Consider the following 24,551-nt stretch of genomic DNA (forward strand, 5'->3'; position numbering starts at 1 on the left):
AAATTAAATGGTAATTGGTTTATGGAAGATTGTCCTTATTCATTTCCTTTAAGAAGAGCTCTTTTGTTGTTCTTGTGTGTCCGCTGACTAAGCCTGAAGGTTCCTGTTCTACTGGACAGTTGGCTTCTGGGTTCTGCTCTTCTCTCTTTTCTTAATTTGTGGGAATCTCTTTTCTACGACTGGTTCCCCTCTTATTCTCTTGGCAGTGCTGAGTTTTTAATTATTAAAGTTTTAGTAGAGTCTTGGATGGGAACTTGTGCTCACTTAATGCCTTAAGAGTTCTCTCTGCCCCAGGGAGGAGTCAGGCCAGCCTTAGTGGCCAGCTGCAGTGCCTGGAGAATGGCCATGATCTGACATGGATCCTGTTTTTCAGAACTCACTTGGTTTCGACACACCCAAATGCCACCTAAGACTGGTCATGGTGGCTGACTTGGGATGGTCAGGGAATTGTCTAAATTCCCGTAGTTTCCTGGGGCTCCATGGGACTTATTGCCTACACTGGTAACTCGGGAAGCGTGTGACAGGAGGTCCTTGCTTGATGTCTGTGGTATTGTGCTCTAGAAATTCTGACTGCCATAGGCTGGTCTGAAGACCAGCGGCGTTGGCATCACCTGGGAGCTAATTGTTAGAAACGAAGAATCAGTCCTCATTCCAGACACACTGAGTCAGAGTCTGAATGGGAACAAGGTCTCCAGGTGCGCATGGAAGCATGAAAAGTGCTGACATGGACCCAGGTATGGTTCCGTGTGTTGATGGGACTGTCTCATGAGCCAGTTCTGTAGCTGGGAGTTTTTTCCTCTGATGTATATCGGGATATGTTGCCAGATCCATGCTTGCCTATTGATTTTTTAAAAAATCTTTTCTTGAGATAGAACTTCATAAGGGCTGTTGGTAATCTGTGGGAGATACCAAAACTTTTGATGCACCTTCATGTGGGTATGTTGGCATTGAGGCGTGGCAGAATTCGGAGGACATGTTGCTGAGTGGCTCCAGTCCCATGGGCTCTCAGAATGATAAACTTTTTGAGTGTGTCTCTGGTGAGAGTAATCTGAATACCATCTTCTGTCAAGATGGGTATTCCCTTACGTTGCTAGCAGCCACCCATCACCCTTGCATGCTTTCTGGGGCTTGTAGGGAGAGTTGTTTTATGTCAGAGTTTCTTCGACTCCTTTGCATTTCTGGCCAAAGGCAGTCTTAAGTCTGTTTGCCAACTGCTAGTAGTTGCCCCCTCACTGCATTTTTGTCCCCATCACATACCTTTACATTGTGAAACTTAGTCGTCAGTGCCCCTCCCTGGACTTGGCTGGTAGATGGCCCCTGGGGCCCTGGGTGTAGAGAATCTGTATGTATCTCTTCCCTCAATGTTAAAGGTCGGTTTTCTTTGCACAGGAACTGCACTTGGGAAGAATCTCGTTATCGGCGGTGGCCCCAGTTACCCACTGCTGTGGGACCATCGGTGTTTCCCTGTGGTTTTCTTGGCTTCATGGAGCTCCTCCAGTTCTGTTTTGGGGTTTTTTGACATCTGTCTTCTATTTGATATTATTTTTAGAATTCAGAAATAATTCATTTTTCTATTCTCTTCTAAATTTAATTTATAGCTATTAGTTTTGATTTCTTTATCTTCTGGGTTATTATAGAATGGATTTTTTTTCCGTTACTGTTTTGAAAGCATGGTATACATAGTAACGTCAAAGTCCTTTTCATATTCTTTTATCATTTCTACTTTCCTGAGAGAATATTCTCATTCCCTGCTGTTTTAGATGCTTTGAAATTTTAATTTGCAAAATCACCTTGAATGCATATTTGTCATTTTTGTTGTTTAGATTTTTTTCCCTCTTGCCCTTTCTCTCCCTCCTCATACTTTGGCAGATACTACCCCCCTTCCCAGCCCCAGTTCAGAATGAAGTGTTATAATAAGTAGTTACTGCCTTTCATCCTGCCACGATTTTAGGGACCCTTTTCCTCGCTGATTGGGCTTAGCCTTGTTTTTGTTTTGGAGTTGTGTGTGCTCTTTCTGTGACCCTTGCAAGCAGCCACACACAGTCTTTTTAAGCATTTTTGGGGGGCTAGGTTGGAGGGAGGATATCACAGCCACCCATTTAAGTTGGAAAGACTGGTTTCAATTCCATGTTTTTATGGGCGTGTTCTCTCTCCTTATTTCCATACAGAATTTAATTTCCAGCTAACATAGCTGGTGTCTGATCCTAGAGCACATGGGGCTCTTGATTTCAGCCATTACGCCCTGTTATGTTTTTCACACGTAACATCTTTATGTTTGCCATTTTAAAAAATGGTTAGGTCTTTTGAAATTATTGTAAAAACTAATTTTATCTCTCTGTGTCATGTATTTATAGTTGGGATGAGGGAGCAGGAAATTTCTACATGACTTATCCCATTATCCTGACCAAAGAAAGTACTTAAAGTTTATTACTTTAGGAACATAACTCCATGGTGTTCTAGAAGTTTACTGAAATGGGAGAAGGACAAGTGTTAGGAAACCAGTTACTGTTATTTCAACAGAATTGGGGTGGAAGAGAAGAGATGAGTTTGACAGATTGGGTAGGTAGCAGGGCTCTTTATCTAATATTTTATTTTGTTGCACTGATTTGGTCTCATATAGACATTATTTTTCCATGAACTAGCTTGATGTTCACTTTTTATAGTATTTTATAAAACTTTGCTGTTTGATTTTACTCTTTCCATATAACTTAAATGTAGCTTGTTAGTTCTTAAGATTATCCTAAGTCATTTTTAAAAGCTCAGTATTTTGGAAGTAATAGTGATTATTCAGTGGCCGATCAAGATGGTATGAAAGGAAAACACTAGCAGTATTAACAATTTCTTCTTCATTTGAGTCTTCATAATTACCTATCTGGGGCAGACTTTTTAATCCACAAGCTTAATGAGTCTTTTAGAGACTAAATAGGCTGTCCCTGATGCTCAGCAGGTGCTTTAAGAGGGGTCTCATGTTACCTGTTTAATTATACAACCATTGCTAAGTGCTGTGAAGTTTTACAGTTAATTAAGTAGTATCATTTTGTAATGGATTATCCAGCTTTACTAATTTACTTTTTAAGATTGGCACAATTTGGCACTGTGACAATAATGCACTTAGCGTTCTAAAATTGGTAATGTGTCTTCCTTAAACATTTATTTCCAAGGGCAGCAATAGCCATAGACATAGGTGGCGGCCTACAGGCTGTGTTGTTAAGGAGCCTCATGGTTCCTGGGTAACTGAAAATAGCAACCCCACAGATTCTCTGACTTTTCTAAACCTAAACTGAAACTTTACTATTATTTAACAGGTTAATAACACGTTTGGTTGCTTGTTTCAGATAGATTATAGGCCTGTATTTTAAATAACTTGACCAAGATGACAGCTAGTAGTGGAGCTGGAATTGAAGTCATGTCAGTCTGGCTCTAACCTGTATTCTTAACGATCGTATTATCTTTAAAGGTAGAAGTGGGAGCATTGTCCTTGCCTCCTGTTCCCTCAGTGTCTCTCTTCTCAGTGGTAATTGTTTCTAGGATCTTTCTTCATTTTCTTCCTTCTCTTTATATTTGTAAAATAGAGAAAGAATGCATTAAAATAATGAATAAATCATTGGTTTGTTTGTAAAAGAGTTCTCTAAATGAAAAATAAGATAAAATACAACACTGTAATCAATGTCAAAGGGCAAGATATTTTTTAAACTTTATTTTTACTGTTGACACTATTATAGGTGGCCCCATTCCCCCCCCTGCCCCCACCTTGCCTAACTTCACCAAGCCCATCCAGCCCATAGGAGGTAGCTAAGCACTTCATCCAAGTACCAGACAATAGCCTTCAAGAGTCAAATCAAACACTTTGAGTGTCCCAGCTTTGAGCCTCCCTTCCTCCCCTCCCCCCAGAAAAAAGAGGGCCCCTTAAAGTCACTGCTAGGTGTACCCAGCGACCCTCTAGACCAGGGTTGGGCAAACTTTTTGACTAGAGGGCCGCAATGGGTTCTTAAACTGGACCGGAGGGCCAGAACAAAAGCATGGATGGAGTGTTTGTGTGAACTAATATAAATTCAAAGTAAACATTACATAAAAGGGTACGGTCTTTTTTTTTTTTTTTTTAGTTTTATTCATTTCAAACGGGCCAGATCCGGCCCGCGGGCCGTAGTTTGCCCACGGCTGCTCTAGAATCAAATACGGCAGTGTGGCCTTGCCCACAGTTGGAGGCAGAAATTGGAGTCTGGACCCTGCACTCCCCAGACTGGTGCTGTAACAATAGGAATGCTCTTCCCTGGGAAGGTGGTGTCTGGCTCTCCCGGACAGACTGCATTCCCACCCATTTTCACCACCAGATGCTGTGGGGCTCCTTTTCCTGATGTTGCTCTTGGTGGGGATCCCTGTCACCACGCTCCTAGGAGAGGGAGTTTTACAGCCACCAGCACATCTGAGTGTGGGGCTAGCCTTTTCTGAGTCTCTGCCCTTCTTACCAGTCTCTACATGGCTTCTTCTGTAAATTCTTGGTTATTATATTTCAGTTTAGCTAGCCTTCAGTTGATTATTCAGGTTGATTGCTTTATAATTTAGCTATAAATCCAGTTTGGGCCGGGAGCAGGTTGGTGTAGCTTCCATGAATTCTGCAGCCATCTTGGAATCCAAAGAGCAAGAGATTTTTAACTCAGAAATAAAACCCAGTCAGATTGGCTTTGTAGCATACTCTGAATAAATATAGAAACAGCCACTTCTTTATAGGAAAAGGTGGCTGAAAGAAAAGGACAAACAGCCAGAGGAAAGTCACAATATGGGGAAAGAAAATTTTAAATTTGCATATTAGTGTTTTATTATATAGAATAAGGAAAAGGAGAATTTAAAGTTGAGCAGAGAGAGCAGTATTTATGTCTGTGGCAGTAAAATATATGCCCATTCATGAAGCTTTTATGAATGCCAATTTTTTCTTAACATAGAATTGCAGAAAGAGTTAGAGGCAGAGAACACCAATTTAACATGCTTCCAATATTTTATTTAAAGTTAATGCTCAAGACATGGTTACCAGACCATAAGATGAAAATGTATGTGTTTTGATAACTTGTAATGTATAGTATGTAGCCAGACCTATGGAACCACACTTATTGTTACATTGCACATTAATTCTATAATTACAATTATAGATTTATCTAAGTGGATTTCTTCCAAAGCATGACGCAGACCACTCTTCCACAAGTCTTTCAACCCCAGAAAGGAGTTTCATCTTTATAAACAGTCGACCAATACACCAAAAAGACATATTAAAGGTAATCTGTTTAAGAAAAAAAGCATTGCTTCTATCAGAAATGAAAACTAGCTCTGTCATTTGTCAACTTGTTACAAGGGTTACTGCTAATACTTTATTCTGAAACTAGAGGTCCAGGGCACTAAATTCGTATACAGGAGGCAGGGGATGTCGGGCCTAAACCAGCAGTCAGACATCCCTCTTGCAATCCAGGATGCTGCATGCACCAGTGACCGTACTTTTCATACAAGTGAAAGGCATTTTGCTGTTGTATGGACAGCTACATTTTTTTGCCTTGATTATAAAAAATATACATAACATGATCCTTCTGAGGCAGTAGTACCATTTTCCCCATCTTATGGGTGGAAAAACTAAAGCAGAAAGAAGTTAAGTAATTGGCTTTGTCACACAGTTATAAGTGACAGAATCAGAGCTGACCACAACATGTGCAAGCCAGTGTCCATGCGTGTCATTGTTGCATCATCCTGTTTTTTCAGTGTTAGAGTAGCCTTGCCAGGTTTTAATTTTTAAATCTAAGAGACAGTTCCCAATATATAGGGTAGAGTCCCTAGGCCTGGCTGGCGATTGGGGCCATCTATGGGTGACCAGTGGGCAGGCTGATCAGGGCCCCCTGCTGGCACCTGCCTTGGCTGGCGACCTGGCACCACCTGCTGGCTGGCCCCACCCCCCGATCACTGCCACCGGTCACCTCCCTCTCGGTGGGCAGACGCTCACTGTAGGGCTGCCTCCCGCTGCCTGCCAGCCCCGACCCCCCATCACCATGTTGAGCGTTTGCCCCCTGGTGGTCAGTGCGCATCATAGCAACCAGACGTTCCGCTGTTCACTCGATTTGCATATAGGGTTTTATTATATAGGATAAGGAAAAGGAGAAATATATACAATAATATTTATTAAATATTTTTCTAGGTACCTTACATATGATGTCTGATTGAGTCTTTACAACTATGTGATGTATTATTTTCTTTTTCTTTTTGATGAAAAAAAAATTGAAATGTTAGTCACTTTTTTTGGTTTCATAGCCAGGAAGTAACAGAGTTTGGATTTGACCTCTGGACTTTGACACTGTGGAGATACACACACACACACACACACACACACACATCTATCTATATATCTATCTATTTCAGAGAGGGAGGGAGAGGGAGAGAGAGATAGAAACATCAATGATGAGAGAGAATCATTGACCGGCTGCTTCCTGCACACATCACACTAGGGATGGAGCCTGCCACATGGGCATGTGCCCTGACTGGGAATTGAACTGTGACCCCCTGGTTCGTAGGTTGATGATCTTTAACTATGAAGTCAGTTGCCTTGGATGTTTGTACTGCTTAATGAATGCTTGTACTTCATTCCCATAGGTTCAAGGCCTCTAAATGAGTGTTACTGTTTAGATACTGATTTTCCTGATAAGCAGTTACATTCACTCAGTTGAATATTCTTCTTTTGGTGGTATTTTATGGATGGCAATATTTATTTATATGGGTTTTTTTGTCTTTTATTCATTATATATATTTCTAGCTAATCCGACGTTATTACAATCTGAAGTGCCTAAAGGAATCTACTCGTTTGTATCCCATTTTCTTTCTGAAAATTGATGTTCCTACAGCTAACGTGGATGTAAATTTAACACCGGATAAAAGTCAAGTATTGTTACAGAACAAGGTAAACTTTTTTAGATAAATTTTTGAATTTATGTTATTTACAAACTTATACTATCCTAACCATTTTTGTGTGACAGTAGATTTGCTTGTTTATACCTATTTTTAACTATTATTTTAAATCTTGTCTATTTAATTTTTCTATAATTTCTCCTAACATTTGTTAATTTGTATTTGTAGGAATCTGTTTTAATTGCTCTTGAAAATCTGATGACGACTTGTTACGGATCACTACCTAGTACAAATTCTTATGAAAATAGTAAAACAGATGTTTCCTCAGCTGACATGGCTGTTAGTAAAAAAGCAGAAACAGATGTGCTTTTTAATAAGACGGAATCATCTGGAAGTAATTATCCAAATGTTGATACTTCGAGCATTTCTTTTCAAAATGATGTACATGCTGATGAATCTGGAGAAAACATTAACGGTTGTTTAAATCATATTCATGTTCATGACCATTATGATGACCATTTTATTAGTGAAAATTCTAACATGGATAACACTAAAAATACATTTCTGGAGATCCCAATGGATAATTTATCAAGTGAGGACACCCAGAAGGAATATAGTGAAACTTGTTTTGTAGGTTCTGTTACGCACGCCCAGTCAGAAAATGGCAGTCAAGGCCGTATCGATGAGAGTGGGGGAAATGAGAAAGAAGCAGTTCCTGAGAAGTCTGTGGAAATTTGTGCAGATAACTGGAGCAGGAGAAATGCACTCAAAAATGCGATGGGAGAAAACATCGAACCTGTGAAAATCCTAGTGCCTCCGGGAAGTTCAGCACGTGAAGGAAGTGAGAGGAGCCCCCCAAGCCCTGAACAGGAGAATCCCAGTGACGGGTCCTGGAACAAAAAGTCAAACGTGGTGGATCACAAGTCGGGACAGCTGACCGCTTACGATTTAATTAGCCGTCGCGCCATCAAGAAACCCATGTCAGCAAGCGCCCTTTTTGTTCACGATCATCGTGTTCAGTTTCTCACAGAAAATCCTCAGACCAGTTTGGAGGCTGCAACGATACAGATGGAAGAACTGTGGAAGACATTGAGTGAAGAGGAAAAGCTGAAGTAAGTTTCCAGAGCTTGCATGTGACCTGAATGTTCAAATATTTCCATCCACTGGGTTACAAAAAAAATTTTTAACTTCTTATTTATGGAAAAGCAGAGTGGAAAATGCCTTTTGACTTGGCTAGAGTACCTTTTTTGGCATCACTTTTTTGTTAGAAAATTTTGCTTTTGCTCTGGCTGACCCGCTCTTAAGCCTTTCCCTCCCACCTTCCCTTCCCTCTGTCCTTCCTTAAATGAGGGGATATGTTGAGGGCATTCAGTGTACCAGGCCCTATGTACCATAGCTAGTCACTTCAAAGACAGTCATAAGTAAACATTTTTTACTTCTAAATGGTGTAGCCTAGGGAGGAAGACAGTTTTACAATAATAATCGTAGAATATGATGAGTTTTTTAAATCTTTATTGTTTAAAGTATTACAGATGTCCCCTTTTTTGCCCCCGACCCCCATCCCCACTCCCATTCCCACTCTAGGCCTTCACCCTTAAAAAATATAGGGAATTATGAAAACACTTAGCAGTTGGTCTTAATCTCATCTGTGGGACAGGAAACACTTCCCTGAATAGAAATTAATCAGAAAGGTGTAGGGAGTTTTCTAGAGAGAAGGAACAGCGTGTAAGAAGGTACAGAAACTAGAAGCAAAATGATGTTCTTTGGGAACTGAAGGGTGCCCTCTCTGATAGTAGTTGAATTTATGGGCGAGTGATAAAGAAAGATGGAGAAAGGCAGACCAGATCATGAAGGGGTTCTGTAAGCCATAACAGAGCTTGAGAAAGAACTAGAATCAGGGATTTCTGCTGAGAACTTAGGACAGACTGGAGCAGTACTTCCATCTTTCAGTTCTTCGTTTCTGGTTCTCGTGTCCCTCCCCACCCCCATGGTTGCCTCTCCTTCAGTGGATTGGAAACCAGATTTTGGCATGTGACCTGCCACTGGGCTCTCAGTCAATTGATGTTAACTCCAACTTTGACTTGCAGTCAGTAGGAACATATTTCTACTTAAAATAGCTAAGAATAAATTGTAATTGGGGCATTATTGAAAATGGTAAATAAACTTTGTAACTACATGTAATCTTTAGTCACTAAAACATCACTTTAATTGATTACTGGTCAAATCAGAATTATAATTTTTCCATTCCAGTTTATAATCCCTTAATGATATTTAAAAAAAGTAGCAGATGTTTTTACTTAACATTCACTTAATATTCCCTTGGACATAACTTTTTATATTTCCCAAGAAACTCATGAAATTGACTTCTTGAGTAAATCAAAAAATTAGTACCATATGTGAAAATTTGCACTTTATAATTAATTACAAATGGTGACCTTCATCTTGAACTCATTTCCACTGTATAGGAAATCTTGAATTTTGAATGTCCAGGAGCTAAAAATACTTAATTGTAGTAATAGTGAAAGTAAGTTAATCAGGTGTTTTATATAGGTAATCCACAAGTTCGGATTCTAAGTAGAAATGAGAGAAAATAACATAAAAAATTATGAATATGACATGGTGACTAACCAAAAGAGGCATTTTTTGCCTAGTTTACAGAGAAACAAGGTCTTTTTACATTCTCATCCAGATAGCATTTCTTTATTTAACAAACAGGTACTAAGTGCGAACTAAACAACATACTATGGTCTCTTGTCTCTTAATTTCACTTTTAACATTTAATACAGCTCTCCCACTAATAGCATTTTTATTTTCTGACACAGATCTATTCATATTTCTTAAAAATGTTCTATGCATATTACCTACAATGGAATTCAGCCCGTTTCTTACATTTCTTAAAACAAGAGATAACATTTTCTAGACTCAAATTTAAAACTGAATTTAAAAAAGAAATTAGCAAGCTTGCTTAAATAATTATTAACCATTAGTCAAATTGTGTTCCCTTTTCATTATGTATCTTGATAGAAAATAATAGTATCAAACATCATCATTTACAATGTGCCAGGTATTACTCTACTATGAAGTAGCTGTAGATTATCCATACCGAGACACAGAAAAATTAAATAACTTGCCGAGATTTACGGAGCTACTAAGTGGCAGAGCCAAACCAGGCAGTCTGTCTTGGTGGTCTGTGCTCTTTGCCACTACACTTTGCTGAACATAATAGTCATTTTCAATTCTGGATATGCATTAGGATCACCCATAGAACTCTTTAAAAAACAGTACTGCCTGCCCTCAGCCTAGGCCTGGAGAAATAGAAACTTCAATTTTTTAGAAAAGGGTTGATCTAACAATTATGCTAAAACCCAGTAAAATTTTAAAATGTTCATTACTTCATACCTTTTTTCATTGATGACTCTAAAATGAGAAATAAGTAGTAACTGAAAAAATAAATGTTTAGCTATGAAACCATTATTATTTTAATCATTGTAATTTTGCTTGTTATATTGAATTTAATTTTACTATTATCTATTTAGTAAATGGAATATTAACGTTTGTAAATTTTCTTTTGCAGTGCTCAGGGAATTGCTTATTCCGTGTTGATGTGATAGCAAAAGTATAAGGAACTCTTTGGAGCTGGGATTGACTATTTTGTCTTTTCGTTGTTTTTTTTGGTGCCTGTGCCTTCAGTGCTTTCTTACATGGATTACATGGATTTTTAAATTGGGTAAAATATAGTGGCTGTGAAATGCATAGATCTTAACCATATATATAGCTCAATGCATTTCATATGTGTAGGTAGACCCATGGTCACCACCCCAAAATGTAGAACATTTCCATCACCCTAGAAAGTCCCTTTATGCCACTTTGGACCAGCCAATCTCCATACACAGCCCTGTTTTGATTTCCATCACACTAGCTTGCTTTTTCCAGTTTTTAAACTATATATATATATATATATATAGTTTAAAAACTGAAAATCACTGTATATATATATATACAGTGATTTTCAGTTATATATATATATATATAGTTTAAAAACTGAAAATCACTGTATATATATATATACAGTGATTTTCAGTTATATATATATATATATAGTTTAAAAACTGAAAATCACTGTATATATATATATACAGTGATTTTCAGTTATATATATATATATATAGTTTAAAAACTGAAAATCACTGTATATATATATATACAGTGATTTTCAGTTATATATATATATATATAGTTTAAAAACTGAAAATCACTGTATATATATATATACAGTGATTTTCAGTTATATATATATATATATAGTTTAAAAACTGAAAATCACTGTATATATATATATACATATATATATATAAAATCATATGTACGTTTATACCTAGCATCATCCCCTCAATAAAATATTTTAGTGATTTTCATCATATTTGTTGAGTGTATCTGTATAGTTTATTTTTAATAGATTACATTCAATTGTAAAATATATAGTCATGCACTGCCTAAAGATGGGGATATGTAGAAAAGACACAATAAATATGGCATAAAAGATTAAAATAGTACGCCTATATAGGGCACTTACCAGGAGGGCATGAGATTAAATCAGGCACAAAAGAAAATGATGCAAGAGATTTAATAAATACAAGATATATGAGGCTGCTGCCAGCATACCGTTTTACAGCAAACTTTTTTTAAATAAGTAGGCGTACACTCTAAAATAACAAAAGTATACTAGAGTAATACATAAGTATTGTTTTTGAACAGTCTGTGTCTATATATTTAAAGTGTAACTCTTGTAGACATATATTATTTTTTTTAATTTATTTATTTTGCTTTTTAAATTCAGCCTTACAACCTGCATTTTAATTGGAATATTCAGTCCATGTAATGACTGACAGGGTTGGGTTTAGGTCTACCATTTTCTTATTTTGTTCATCTCATCAGTTTTGTTCCTCTATTTCTCCTTTTTTGGGGAAACAGCCTTGTTCAGGTTAAAGGAATATAATTTAATAGTTAACTTTAATTCCTTTATTAATTTTGCATTAGTTTTTGCTTTGGGGAATATTTTATACATCCTTAATTTATCACTTAAGAGTTCATAGAATATAATTTCACACAAAAACAGAGTGGGTCAAAAGTAGGTTTATAGTTGTGAGTATGTGAGAGTTTATTCTTGTATTACTATTACTATTTTCCATATGAACAACTGTAAACCTACTTTTGCCTCACCCTGTATAAAAACTAGGCAAGTATAATTCCATTTACCACTCTTGTCCTTTCTGCAGTTGGTGTCATGTATTTTATACTTACATACAACATAAACCTCACTTTAAAATACTATATTTTTAAATTTAAAGTTATCTTTAAAAAATAATTATTTTAAAGATTTTTTTTTTCTATTTACCTACACAGTTACCATTTCTGCTGTTCATTATTTCTGAATATCCATTTGGTGTCATTCCTCAATAGTACAATGATGCTGAAAATAGATTCTCAACATATTTTTTCTGAAAGTGTCTATTTTTATGGTGGTGTTTGTTTTGTAATGTCTCTGTTTGTTTTTTTATCTAACTCCTTTCAGAATATTATTATTACCTTTCCTTTTTAGCAATTATGTAATACCTTTTTTCTCTTTTGACTGCTTTCTCTTTATTTTGGTTTTCAGCAGTTAGGATTCTAATATACTTAGTTAGCTGTGGATTTCTTTGGATTGATCCTGCTTGGGGTTTACTGACCTTGGATATATAAAATGTGTGTCTCCAAATTGGTTGTGTCAGCCATAATTTCATTTCTTCAAATGTTTTCCGCCCCTCACTTTTATTGTTTATATGTGACTTACATTTTGGGTTGCTGTTTATGCCATAAGTCACTAAGGTGTTTTTCAATCTTCAATCACTTTTCTCTCTGTTGTTCAGATGGGATAATTTCTATTGAGCTGTATTCTGTTTTACTGACCCTGTCTTTGCCATCTCTGACCTGCTGTTAAACCTCCCAGTAAATTTATTGTTTTAGATACTGTGTTTCTTAGTTTTAGAATTTCCATTTCCATTTTATTCTTTGATAATTTTCCTTCTCTGTTGAGTTACCCCCTTCTATTCTCTCATTATGATCATCTTTCCTTTAAGACCTTAAATACTTATAAAAACCTGTTCTTATTTATTTGGCAAATTCCAACATCTGAGTCATCTTGAGGTTGGTTTCTACTGATCACTTCTTTTCTTGACCATGAATCATGTTTTCCTGTTTTTTATTGGTTGAGTGATAGCTTCCGATTGTATAATGGACATTATTGCTCGTATGTTGTAGAAAATCTGGATTCTGTTTTCTTCTGAAAAGTGTTCGTTTTTGTTCTGCCAGGCATTTAAATTATTGACAGACAACCTTGAGCTTATGGAAGCTTTGTTTACACTTCAGTAGGGAGACTAAATTTTGCCTTTAGTCCTAGGGCAGCTTCCACAGTTACAGGACAGTTGTTGTTTTTTATTACCTCTAAAATGTGGTCTTCCTTCAGTTTTAACTGAAAGCCCAAAGTGTTTACCATGCCATCTAATTCTGTGGAATTCAGACTCCAATCTCTCTCTCCCTCTCTCTCTCTCCCTCTCTCTCTCTCTCCCTCCCTCCCTGACTGCTTGTGCTGTAACATCAGTATTCTTCCCTTGGTGACCCTGCAACAAGTAGCCACTGAAATACCTGTTTAGCTCATTTAGCCTTCTAGTGATTGTTATCTTCTGGGTTCCCACACATGGGGTTTTCTCCCTCAGTGTTCAGTTGTTTTGGAATCAAGGAGCTAGCTCTGTGTTCAGTTGACTCAAGCTAATGGCAGTGCAGCTTTCTGATGGGAGTTCTTGCCACTCCTACTCCTCTTAATGCTGGGAACTGCTCTCTGGGTAAAGGCTGTATAAATGTGGTTCTGTTTATTCAAGGGTTGAACCCATTACAGTTTCTGCCTGCTTTTACTGCTCTTCAGTACCTATGTTAAATGGGTGGTATCTATTTTGTTTATATATGGGAGGGATAGTCCAATATAGCTCCTTCACAATTATCAGGCCTGGAATGCCAGCTTTATCTATATATATAAAATGCTACTTGTGCAACCAGTTGCTATGACCCACACTGACCACCAGGGGCAGATGCTCAACACAGGAGCTGCTATGACGCGCACTGGCCATTTACAGAGAAACGGCACTGGACCTGGCACCCACAAAGCAACACTTGGCTTCCCCCAAGTGGGACACAGGCCCCGCCACCACCCTGGAGTGACACCCCACCAAATCGCAGCCAACACTGCCAAGGGTACATGGTGCAAAATGCGGCCCACAGCCTAGCCCAGCCTGGAAACAGTGACTGTGGGTACCGGGTAATGACATCACGTAGCAACGCCAGGCTGCCTCTCCCTAGCAACTAGCTTCCTTGCAGTTTCTTCAGCCCATGAACACGACTTGCTTTATAACCAGGTGGAAACCTTTTATACTTTAACCAAATGTCTGTGAAGCATTTTCCCGTGCCTCATCTCAGGATCTTCACAGAAGTCCTGGAGTAGGTTGATAGGAGACTTGGTGGAATCCCTTTTTTTTTTCATTAGCCGGAAAATGGAGATTTAGAAAGCTTAGAAACTTGACCTGACTGAAAAGAAGTAAGAAATGGTGGACCTTGAAAATGACTTCAGGTTTTCTCACTGCACAGAATATAGTCAAACACGGCTACTGTTAAATATTTTACCCTTTGTTCTCCCTGCGTGATCTACAACAATAATCTGCTTTGTATTGGTATTTATTGCTGTGTTGCTGAGAATTACCTGAAAGAGAAGTTGGGGTGCTTCACTGGGCTGGAAAAAGTTTAGCTACATCGGAAAGCAGGCCTAATTAAGCAAGTTTATTCTCTATCTATAAAAGGCTAAGTTGACTCGCGCATGTGCGATACATAGAAAGCTCTTGCTGGCCTCAATCGCATGCATGTGTTTCGATCTGTCATTGTCGATGGTGAATTTGGTTGACGCTTCTATTATAGAGAAAGGGCGAATAGTGATATTAAAATATCCTAATTTCCTTCCAATGTGCACAAATTCGTGCATCGGGTCATTCTTTTTTTATAAAATTTATTTCAGATGGTTAATGTATTTCTGATTACGAACTCATTAGTTCTCTTTATCTATTCATAGATATGAAGAGAGGGCTACTAAAGACTTGGAACGATACAATAGGCAAATCAAGAGAGCCATCGAACAGGAGTCACAAACCTCACTACAAGATGGCAGAAAAAAGATGAAACCCACAAGCTCATGGAGTTTGGCACAGAAGCACAAGTTGAAAACATCATTATCTAATCAGCCAAAACTTGATGAGCTTTTCCAGTCCCACGTTGAAAAAAAAAAGAGTCAAACCATTAAAATAGTTCAAATTCACTTTTCTATGGAAAACTTTAAAAAAAATGTAGAGAAACACAAGAAATTTGAACCAGAAGAGAAGGACGAACTTTGTTTAATCCACAATCTCAAGTTTCCTGATGGATGGCTAGTTACATCCAAAACAGAGGTAATGTTGTTAAATCCATATAGAGTGGAAGAAGCCCTGCTATTTAAAAGACTTCTTGAAAATCATAAACTTCCTGCAGAACCATTGGAAAAACCAATTATATTAACAGAGAGGTATGGTGAAGTAATATATTTCTTACTCTAAAAAGATTTATTAATCTATACTAGATTAGAAATTGGAGGTAAAAAGTTGAAAGTGTTTCTTAATAGGGAAAAGTGTTTCTTTAAAGAAATCTTATAAAAACTTCATTTCTGATCTTCAGTGGAAGTAATTGTTTTTAAGTAAATAATTTTAAAATGTTCTACATAGTTCTGCAATTAATAAATATGAAGCTTAATTCTCCTCCTGTGCATTAGTGACTTCCCTAGGGTAATTTTGAAGTGAAGTTGCCATAATAATTCTTTGGTGTGTGCTCTTAAACATTTAAAGGATATACCAAAATAGATCTGTACAATGAATACCTTTATCAACAATTTTCAAGATTTTGCCACATTTACTCTGCCCATGTATGTATGTGTGTGTGTATGTATATATATGCATATTTTCTTTCCTTTGCTGAAGTATTTTAGAACAATTCCCACTCATATGTCTTTCAGTATATCTCTCTCAAAAATGGCTATTTTCTTAGCTAACCACAGTGCCTTTGTCATAACTTACACAATAATAATCCCTTGGAATTGTTCCTTGTTGTCTCAAAATGTCTTTCCTGTAGTTTTAAAATTTTTAATTTGTATCTAGTCAAAGTCCAACCATTACATTTTGGTATGCTCACAACTCTATCTGAATACCACACCATTAACTTTTTATTAATACCGACACTTGCTCATTGGAATGTCTCGTCTCGAGACCCATCGCTGACCCGTGCGATGGTGGTCAGCTTGTTTTTCCCTCTCCTTTCTTTCAGTGGGAGTTAGCTCAGGAGGACAGAATGGATTTAGAGTCCACTTTCTGGTGAGATGGCCTCATAGACGGTGCCATGTGCTTTGTATTCAATCCCATCAAAGGCACTTATCCCTGGGTCAGCAGGTGACAGCCTGATCTCCCACCTTAAGTTCCCTGTCAACCTTTACATCTAATGTTTCATCCATTGGTTATTCTTTTGGAACTAATTTTATTACAGATTCTATTTTATTTTTTTAATATATTTTTATTGATTTCAAGAGAGGAAGGGAGAGAGAGAGAGAGAGAGAGAGACATCAATGATAAGAGAATCATTGATCAGCTGCCTCAGCACGCCCCCCACTGGAGATCAATCCTGCAACCCAGGCATGTGCCCTTGACCGAAATCGAATTGGGACCCTTCAGTCCTCAGACCAACGTTCCATCCACTGAGCCAAACCAGCTAGGGCTAGTATAGATTTTAAAACAGGGAGTTTCTTTTTTACATCCTATATGAGCACATTATTTTCTGTAAAAATGAATAATCACATTAATATTTCCCTTTTTTTGTACTTAATATTTCTTTTTTAGTGTGACACAGGTAGAAGAGAATCACAGGTACATCAAAGGAGATAAAAACCTGAAATGGAAAGATAATTAGAATTTGTTCTCTAGGACACATCCGCAGATAATTCTTTCAGACCTCTAAGAATAAATAAAAAATTACTTATAAAATATATTAAAACCTCTGTGTACCAGAAGGAAAAAGAAATGGGGCCGAACATTTGTAAACTATCTTTTATAATTAAGGCTACAATTACCACATTAACTGAAATCCAGCATCTCTCATAGTAGATTGGCTTAGGACTGTCAAAAGAAGAATCAGAAAAAGAGTTAATGCAGCCTTAAGCTGAATTAAAACAGTTCAAATATCTGATACTTTTCTCTTTGTTTCCTTAAAAAGAGCTAGGGTGTATCTGGAGTTTTCTGAAATGTGACGTCCCATTACAGTTAATGTAAGTTTTTCAGAACTGAGCTATGGACAGGGTCATTTGGGGTTGGGCTGTTTTCTCACTAGAATTCTCCTGAGGGGTGTGTAGCTTCTCTCTGAAGGGAGCAATTTAGAGAGCTGTCAAACAAAGTAGGAGCTCAACAATGGCGAATGGTTATTGAGCACTTACTTATGAAAGAGCTTTACTACGCCCTTTGCTTTCATGATCTTCATACCTGATGAGAGATAGGTACTATCGTTATCCTTATTTTATATGTGGGGAAACAGACATAGACTGTTAAGTAACTTACCCCGGCTCACATGGCTAATAAAGAAATAGTTGGATCCAAGCGTCCAATCTAGACAGTAACTGTAGAGCCTGCACCATTTGTTGCTGTGCTATATCATCACCACCACTGGCTCTCAGATTGGTTTTCTGAATCTTGGTTAGACCAGAGAGAGCACGTCTGATATGCAGCCAAAGGTTTCCACTCTGTGACATCTGTCATAGCCAGCGGGGTCCTTTGCCTTTCAGAGATGATAAGCAAAAAATCATCTCTTCATTTACTTTTTCAAGGGTCCAGGGCTGTAATGAATAAATAGCAGCTTAAAATTTTATACAGAAACATGGAACAGAGCCCTGCACACCTAAGACAGTACCTATCACTTGCTAGGCACTCAAGTATTCATTGACTGAATGGGAAAATGGTAACCTCTCACACGTCAACCCCAGCAGACACTTTATTGTAATGACATGTTTGAGCACTGTGATTGTGCCTATAACCAACAGGAAAGGCTAATTTGTGCCCTAGAGAATCTTTGGCTACCTCAGAATTTTGCTTAAAGCCTATACCACTCATACGCCACCGCTGGCCAACATGCCATGCCTGAAGGAAGCTCTCCCAGGCTCCGAATTACTGAATTTATAAGTTCCTGGAAGAAAGATATATATGCTTATCTTTTTATTATTGACTAACAATTGGAAATTATGTAGGCTGTACCATTTCAGTAACTTGGCAATATATTATGTGTCCGTTTAAAGGTATAAATGGCATTTATAGGTATAGTTTTCATTTGTATTATATTGAGGGAGCACACTTTTTTATTTTACATTTTATTTATAACATCGTAGAAGATAGGAACTGTCTTTTATATGTATTCTTCCTCCTTCTGTACGTTATATGTGGTAGGTCTTCTATAAAATATTAACAGAAATGTAAAAAAGTAAACTTCCTTACAGAGTTGCTGATGCCTTTGTATTTTGGTTACTAATAACACTTTTTAAAAGGCCTTTAGATTAACTATTTTCCATAAAATTTTAAATTTTATTTTACATATTTAATAAATTAAAGGACCATTATTTCTTTTTCAGTCTTTTTAATGGATCTCATTATTTAGAGATTTTATATAAAATGACAGCAGGTGACCAAAGCTACAGTGGATCAACTTACCTGTCCGATCCTCGTCTTACAGCAAATGGTTTCAAGATAAAATTGATACCAGGTATGATGATGTGGTTTAATATTTCCTCTCTTGGAAAAATAAATCTTGTTCCAGGAGACACATTTGGGTTTCATAATTTAGAGATATCATGGTGTATTTTTGTCTCACTAAAAGTACGTCAGTCACGTAAAAACAGCCATATTTCAGACATGTCACATCTGTCTGAAATAAGCAGGTTTGGTATCTCTTTCATTCTGTTGGCTTGAATTGCATTTCCATAACTAATCAAGTAGTTCTAATTTTTGCCATTCTTTGTCACAGTATTCAAATGCCTGCTCTGTCTAACTAGTTATTAAATGCTCATTCAGATGGTAAAGCAGAGGTAAATATGTAGCTCCTGGCGTAACCTAACAAAAACGGGCCTCATGCTTTTCCTTAAATCATTCTGGTGCTTTCTCTGCGGTTACATGCTGTTTGGAGAGTGGCTGATTGGATCCCCTGGCTTTACTAAGACTGTGTGATAGCACTCCTTGTTGGTATGGAAATTCACTGGTGGGGAGGAAAAAAGGCTCCCTCGGGCTGGGAGACTTCAGTTTTTCCTGGCTGGCCCTTTCTCTGTTCTTTCATTGTTCCCGGACTTCACCGCCTTCTGCCCTAGCTTCCTAAATGGGCAGCAGGGGTCACAAAGGCACCACCAAGAGTGATAATACTGTTCCTTCTTCCACCCACGCCTAAACTTATGACCAAAGTGTAGAAAAACAAGTTCAATCAAAACAGTGTTGACGATTTTTAAAGGAATGTTTTACTGAGATCTCAAAAGAAAATAAGTGAAAACAATGTGCAAAACCATGAAATTGGGTATAAGCTGAAAATACTTTGGTGTTCTGAACTTTAATTTTACGTGGCTTTTTCAGTTTTAAGGATACCTACCCTAAACTTCTTACCTACTCACAACCTCGGTCTTGGATAGTTAGATTTGGAGTAGAGTGTCTAAATTCCAACTCTGCCATTTCAACACTGTTTATGGGAAAGTGAGTTAGCCTAGATATTTCTTCATCAATAACAACTAGTAATTATTGAATATTCTTAATATTAAATGTCTTAATTTATTCTTCTAATAGCCCTATGAAGTAGGCTCTATTGCTGTCCCCACTTTATAGGTGGTAACATCAAAGCACAGAGAAGTTAAGTTTGCTTAGCGGTTCGCAGAGGTAGAACCAGGATTTGAACCCATGTAATCTATCTTTTAGAGCCTGGCTCTTAATGAATTTGTTATATTGCTTCCCTATCAAAATTGAGATATTTACATCATGAAGTAGTGAGCACCTAAACAAAGTACTCGCATGGTCAGTTAGCATAGTGGGTAGCAATGGGTTGATAGGTGTTCAAATACTCTCTTTCCTTCCCATCCTTTGGAGTCATTTCTTTTAGTCCTTCTAGAAATCTTCAGGACCCTGGCTCGTTTTTAATTTATTTCAGTGTGAAACAAGGTGTGTGTGTGTGTGTGTAGCAAGATATTTTTTCTTGACTTAATCTAATTTCCTAATTAACTCTTTGGTGTTGGTGGCTGGTGCCATTTTTTTCTCGAAAGATGTCATCACAGCCATTTTTTTTTAAATTAGGGTAACTGCTCTATCCATTCCAAGAGCATGTTTATTTTTGAGCTACCCAGTGAGTTTCTGACAGATGCTGTCAGCTCGTAGCTTGTAGATAGTGTTTTTAAAGTCTGACTGAATGCCAGTACTTTTTGCATGGCATCAAAGGTGTAAAAATTACTAAGACAGTCATCTGCAAACTGACTTGATTTGTTTGGAATTAACAGATTATCATGAGCATATCTTGTCAATAACAGATCAAATTAAAAACCTTCATGTTTTCTTTCTTAATTTTTTGGTTATTTTTCTTTATTAATTTTCATGCCATGTTTCTTAAAGCCCATTTCTTTTTCTTTTAGTGAGAGTTTTGTTGTATTGGACTTAACTTTGGATCAACAATTTGCCAGCTTTTACAAAACATCTTTGGATACAGGCAATGAAAGATAGGAAGAATACATCTGACTTTGAGGGAAAAGATTCTGAATGTGACCCTAAAAACTTTGCTTATTAATGGCATCGTTTTTTTGTTCTGCATCATTAAGAATTCCGTATTTTAGAAAGTGAAAACTTGTCAAACCACTTATTAATTTGGAGTATATTCTCTGAAAATTGGGAAGCATTTCACAGAATTTTATGGAAATGTATTGAAAGTTTATAGTTACATGGTTCCAGATATCTAAGTTTTTTATATCTGAATTTTGCAAGCACAGTGATTAAAATATTGCTCAGTTTCCTCATCTGTTGCCAAATGCTTTTTATCCATGTCCATAAGTAATTCTCTGAAATGTGTCGTTTTTCAGAGCAAATATAGTTGGCATTAGACTTTTCAATCAAATCATATTAGTAACAAGTCTCTTGACTGATATTTTTGTAAATTCCATATCGATATATATGTAAGATGTGAACTAGAATATTCTGCTACCTCCTCTTTGCCTGTCTAACCCCTGATTCAAGTCCCATTTAAGTTCCCTGGTTGCTCAAACTCCCATTTTGTCTCCATTCACTGAAGTCCGTATTGTATCCCTCACTGGCTGATCGTACATGTGCTTATTCTGGTCGTCAGTGTTTCCCAGGAAGAGCATTTGGGTGCTGCTCTGCTTAGTGTGCCGCTGCATTGCATCTGCCGTCCACGTCAGGGCCTGGTCTGACTGAGAACGGGCCAGGGATAGGGTCGTCGCCATCTCAGGGTCTGAAACTCTTCGAGCTACACCACTCCTCTTTTTGTTTTTGTCCATCCATTTACAGCTCATTTATACCACTTTCCAACTTTGGACTGTCTCATTTTCTTTACTTCAAAGTAACATTCTCTGGACTTCAATATTAAGAATACTGTTACACAGATATAGCCAAAGAAAACAAGTCTGCTATTTTCCAAAGCCATAACGTGCGCTCTGATGCACAATTTGATGCTTTGGAATGAATATATGCTATTACAAATCTTTTACCTAGTTTTATATTCAATGATATAGCTAGTTATTAGTTTTATTTTAATCATTAAATTATTTAGAATAGCTTAAATAATAGATAACATGTCCGTTTACACATTGTCCTAGTAAAATGTATTGAATAAACATTAGCATTTCATTTCCTCAAATTACTAATCTATAATAATAAAAGCATAATATGCTAATTAGACTGGATGTCCTTCTGGACGAAGCCGGGTCTGCGAGGGAAGCCCAGGTCCCAGGTGACTGCCGGTGACCGGAGGGTAAGCCCAGGTCCTGGGTACCAGAGGGAAGCCGGTGCCGACAGCCACGGGAAAGAAGGCCTACTCTTGCATGAATTTTGTGCATCGGGCCTCTAGTATATTAATAAGCTACTCACTATGATGGTAACCATTTTGCAACATGTTTATCAAATCAATACTTTATATACCATACACTTATATAATGTTATGTCAGTTATATTTCAGTAAAGCTGGAAAAAAATTCCAGCTGTATTTTTATAATTTGTAAGTTAAAATAATCATTGAAATAATCCACGTCTTTAAGTTAGGTATTAAACCAGTAGGCTTGAACTTGAACAGCAGCAGTTGTTAAAACACTTAGAGCAGTATTATTTTAATAAATATCATGGGACTCCATTTTCTCTCTAAAGAAAGAAATCTTCTAAACAAATGCAGGGAATAGAACAGCAGTCATTGAGATTAAATGATACAATGCGCATGTGGTTTCTACAAACACATATGACTTACTGGGAATGTGAAATCCTATGGGAAATTATTATTTGTTCTCCCAACTAAGGAACAAAACTTTGTCCTGACTATATTACATTCTATGAAGGTTCACTACATCCTCAAACAGTGGTTTTGTTTTTAATAGATATTTTCTGGAATATAATTTAAACACAACCAAACTAATGGTAAATATGGTATTTTTTTGGTGTTCTTTTTTTCTTCTAGGAGTTTCCATTGCTGAAAACTACTTAGAAATAGAGGGAATGGCTAACTGTCTTCCGTTCTATGGCGTGATGGATTTAAAAGAAATTCTTAATGCTATAGTCAACAAAAATGCAAAAGAAGTTTATGAATGTAGACCTCGCAAAGTGATAAGTTATTTAGAGGTATGCATTATTCAGTTATGTTGGCTGAGGTTTTAAGATACTTAACTGTTCCTTAATAAAATAATAAATGGTTTCAACATAGTAAAGTTTCTATAAGGTTTATTATTGTTTGCAAAAGGGAAATACTATTAAAAAAAAGAAAAGAAAAGAAAACTCCTTTAAAATAAACTGGCTGTGGTAAACTGTTGTGGAATCTTACTATAACGTTACTCCTTGAGTACATACTGAGGAAGAGCCTTGTGCACGAGACTTTTTGTAGTGAAGTTCTTTTTGTTGTTTTTGTTTTTTTAGAAGGGATTCAAAATTGCTCCATCAAAATACCAAATACTTGTGTAAAAAGAACTGTAATGTGATTTTCAAGAGCAAAAGAGGAGAAAGAAAATGAAAGAGGTAGATTACTAAGTAAATGGAAATTGTAGTTTTCTAGCACAAATGAGATATGCAGCAGTGGGCTAAAAAATAAACTCAAAAGTAATAGAGGGTAAGGGTAGGGAACGGGAGACATCTACAATACTATCAACAATAAAAAATATGTTGTAAGAGAGGGTGGAGGAAGATTATAAACTTTTAAATGTCCAAATTTCATAGTGGTGGGAAAACAATAGTAATTGTCTCTATTTGAGCCTTTATCCCTCAAGGTTGACTAGTATTATTTTTAAAGTGAACCTTATCTTTAGTAAAGTTTATTTTCTCCCTTTAAAAAAAGGAGCTGTTTTTGTTTTAGGCTATTACCCTGGTCTGCCCATTGCATTCTGAGGGCCAGGCTTCCTCAGCAGGGAAGTCCACTTTCACCTTTTCTGAAGATTGTATGAAAGCATTCTGAGTCCTTCAGGAGCTTTGTCTTGTGGGATTTCCCAGCCCACACGGGCAATTCAGCATGGCCAGTTTCTAGGGATGGAAAAGGAGTGTGTGTGTGTGAAGGAGTTGTGGGTCATGATTATGCATTGAAGAACCATTTGAGAAGAAATAAGATTTCAGAAATAATGGAAGTATTTGGGATTAGATACAAATACTTTTACTGCTATTATACCTACCATTATATTAAGGTAATAGTGGGTGTGATTCTTAAAGGAAGATAGTCTAGGATAAAAGAGAATGCCTAACAGAGCCACAACCACAGGAATGCTTCATTTAAGGTCAGGTTGAATTAGGTGAAACAGATAAAGATACTATAGTAAAAGGAGAACCAAGAGGAGGGCTCAAGGGAAGAAAGAAATGTAAATATTAGTATTACATCCTTCATAGGGTAGTAGTTGCTGGAAGACCATTAGGTGTGACTGCTAAATGGAAGTGATAACCCTGAAGAGAGCCACAGTGGAAAATAGGGTGAAAGATGTGTGTCAGTGGTGGAAACTGGGCAGCAAGCCACGTGGCGGTGAAAGGAAGAGAAGAGGTGTTAGCATGATTGTATTGAATTGGTAGAAAACATTGACTATTAAAGGTTGGAGAGCAGATGTTCCAAAAGAGGCAGGAAGGAAGATGCAGCATGATGTAAACTTTAGAAAAGAGAAACCGTCCTCTGAATCAGGAGCAGAAGAGGGGAGGGAAAGTGAATGTAAAATATTTTGAGGTTAATTGAGAGAAGTCATGTATGATTCATGTGTTAAAGGACTAGGAGAATTATCTGCTGCAAGTGAAGGGGCTGGAGAGGCACTGGGGATCTGGGAATAGTAGAAAAGGTAA

The 24,551-nt window shown here is 37.2% G+C and overlaps 1 protein-coding gene across 5 annotated transcripts in view; it reads left to right on the forward strand.

Moving 5' to 3' along the window:
* Positions 1-24,551, forward strand: part of PMS1 (PMS1 homolog 1, mismatch repair system component) — a 65,896-nt gene that overhangs the window by 37,502 nt on the left and 3,843 nt on the right. For 4 of the 5 annotated variants that reach the window (XM_015566088.1, XM_006767064.2, XM_006767065.2 and 1 more), the window contains 6 exons: positions 5,145-5,267; positions 6,785-6,928; positions 7,105-7,988; positions 15,026-15,511; positions 18,641-18,771; positions 22,708-22,868. In XM_015566088.1, coding sequence (XP_015421574.1) covers positions 5,145-5,267; positions 6,785-6,928; positions 7,105-7,988; positions 15,026-15,511; positions 18,641-18,771; positions 22,708-22,868 — 1,929 coding nt within the window. Of the gene's footprint in view, positions 1-5,144; positions 5,268-6,784; positions 6,929-7,104; positions 7,989-15,025; positions 15,512-17,241; positions 18,534-18,640; positions 18,772-22,707; positions 22,869-24,551 lie in introns of those variants that run through there. The other variant, XM_006767066.2, reaches the window with a different exon arrangement.

The sequence above is a fragment of the Myotis davidii genome, unplaced genomic scaffold (assembly GCF_000327345.1).
Source record: "Myotis davidii unplaced genomic scaffold, ASM32734v1 scaffold221, whole genome shotgun sequence".
NCBI classification, from domain to species: domain Eukaryota; kingdom Metazoa; phylum Chordata; class Mammalia; order Chiroptera; family Vespertilionidae; genus Myotis; species Myotis davidii.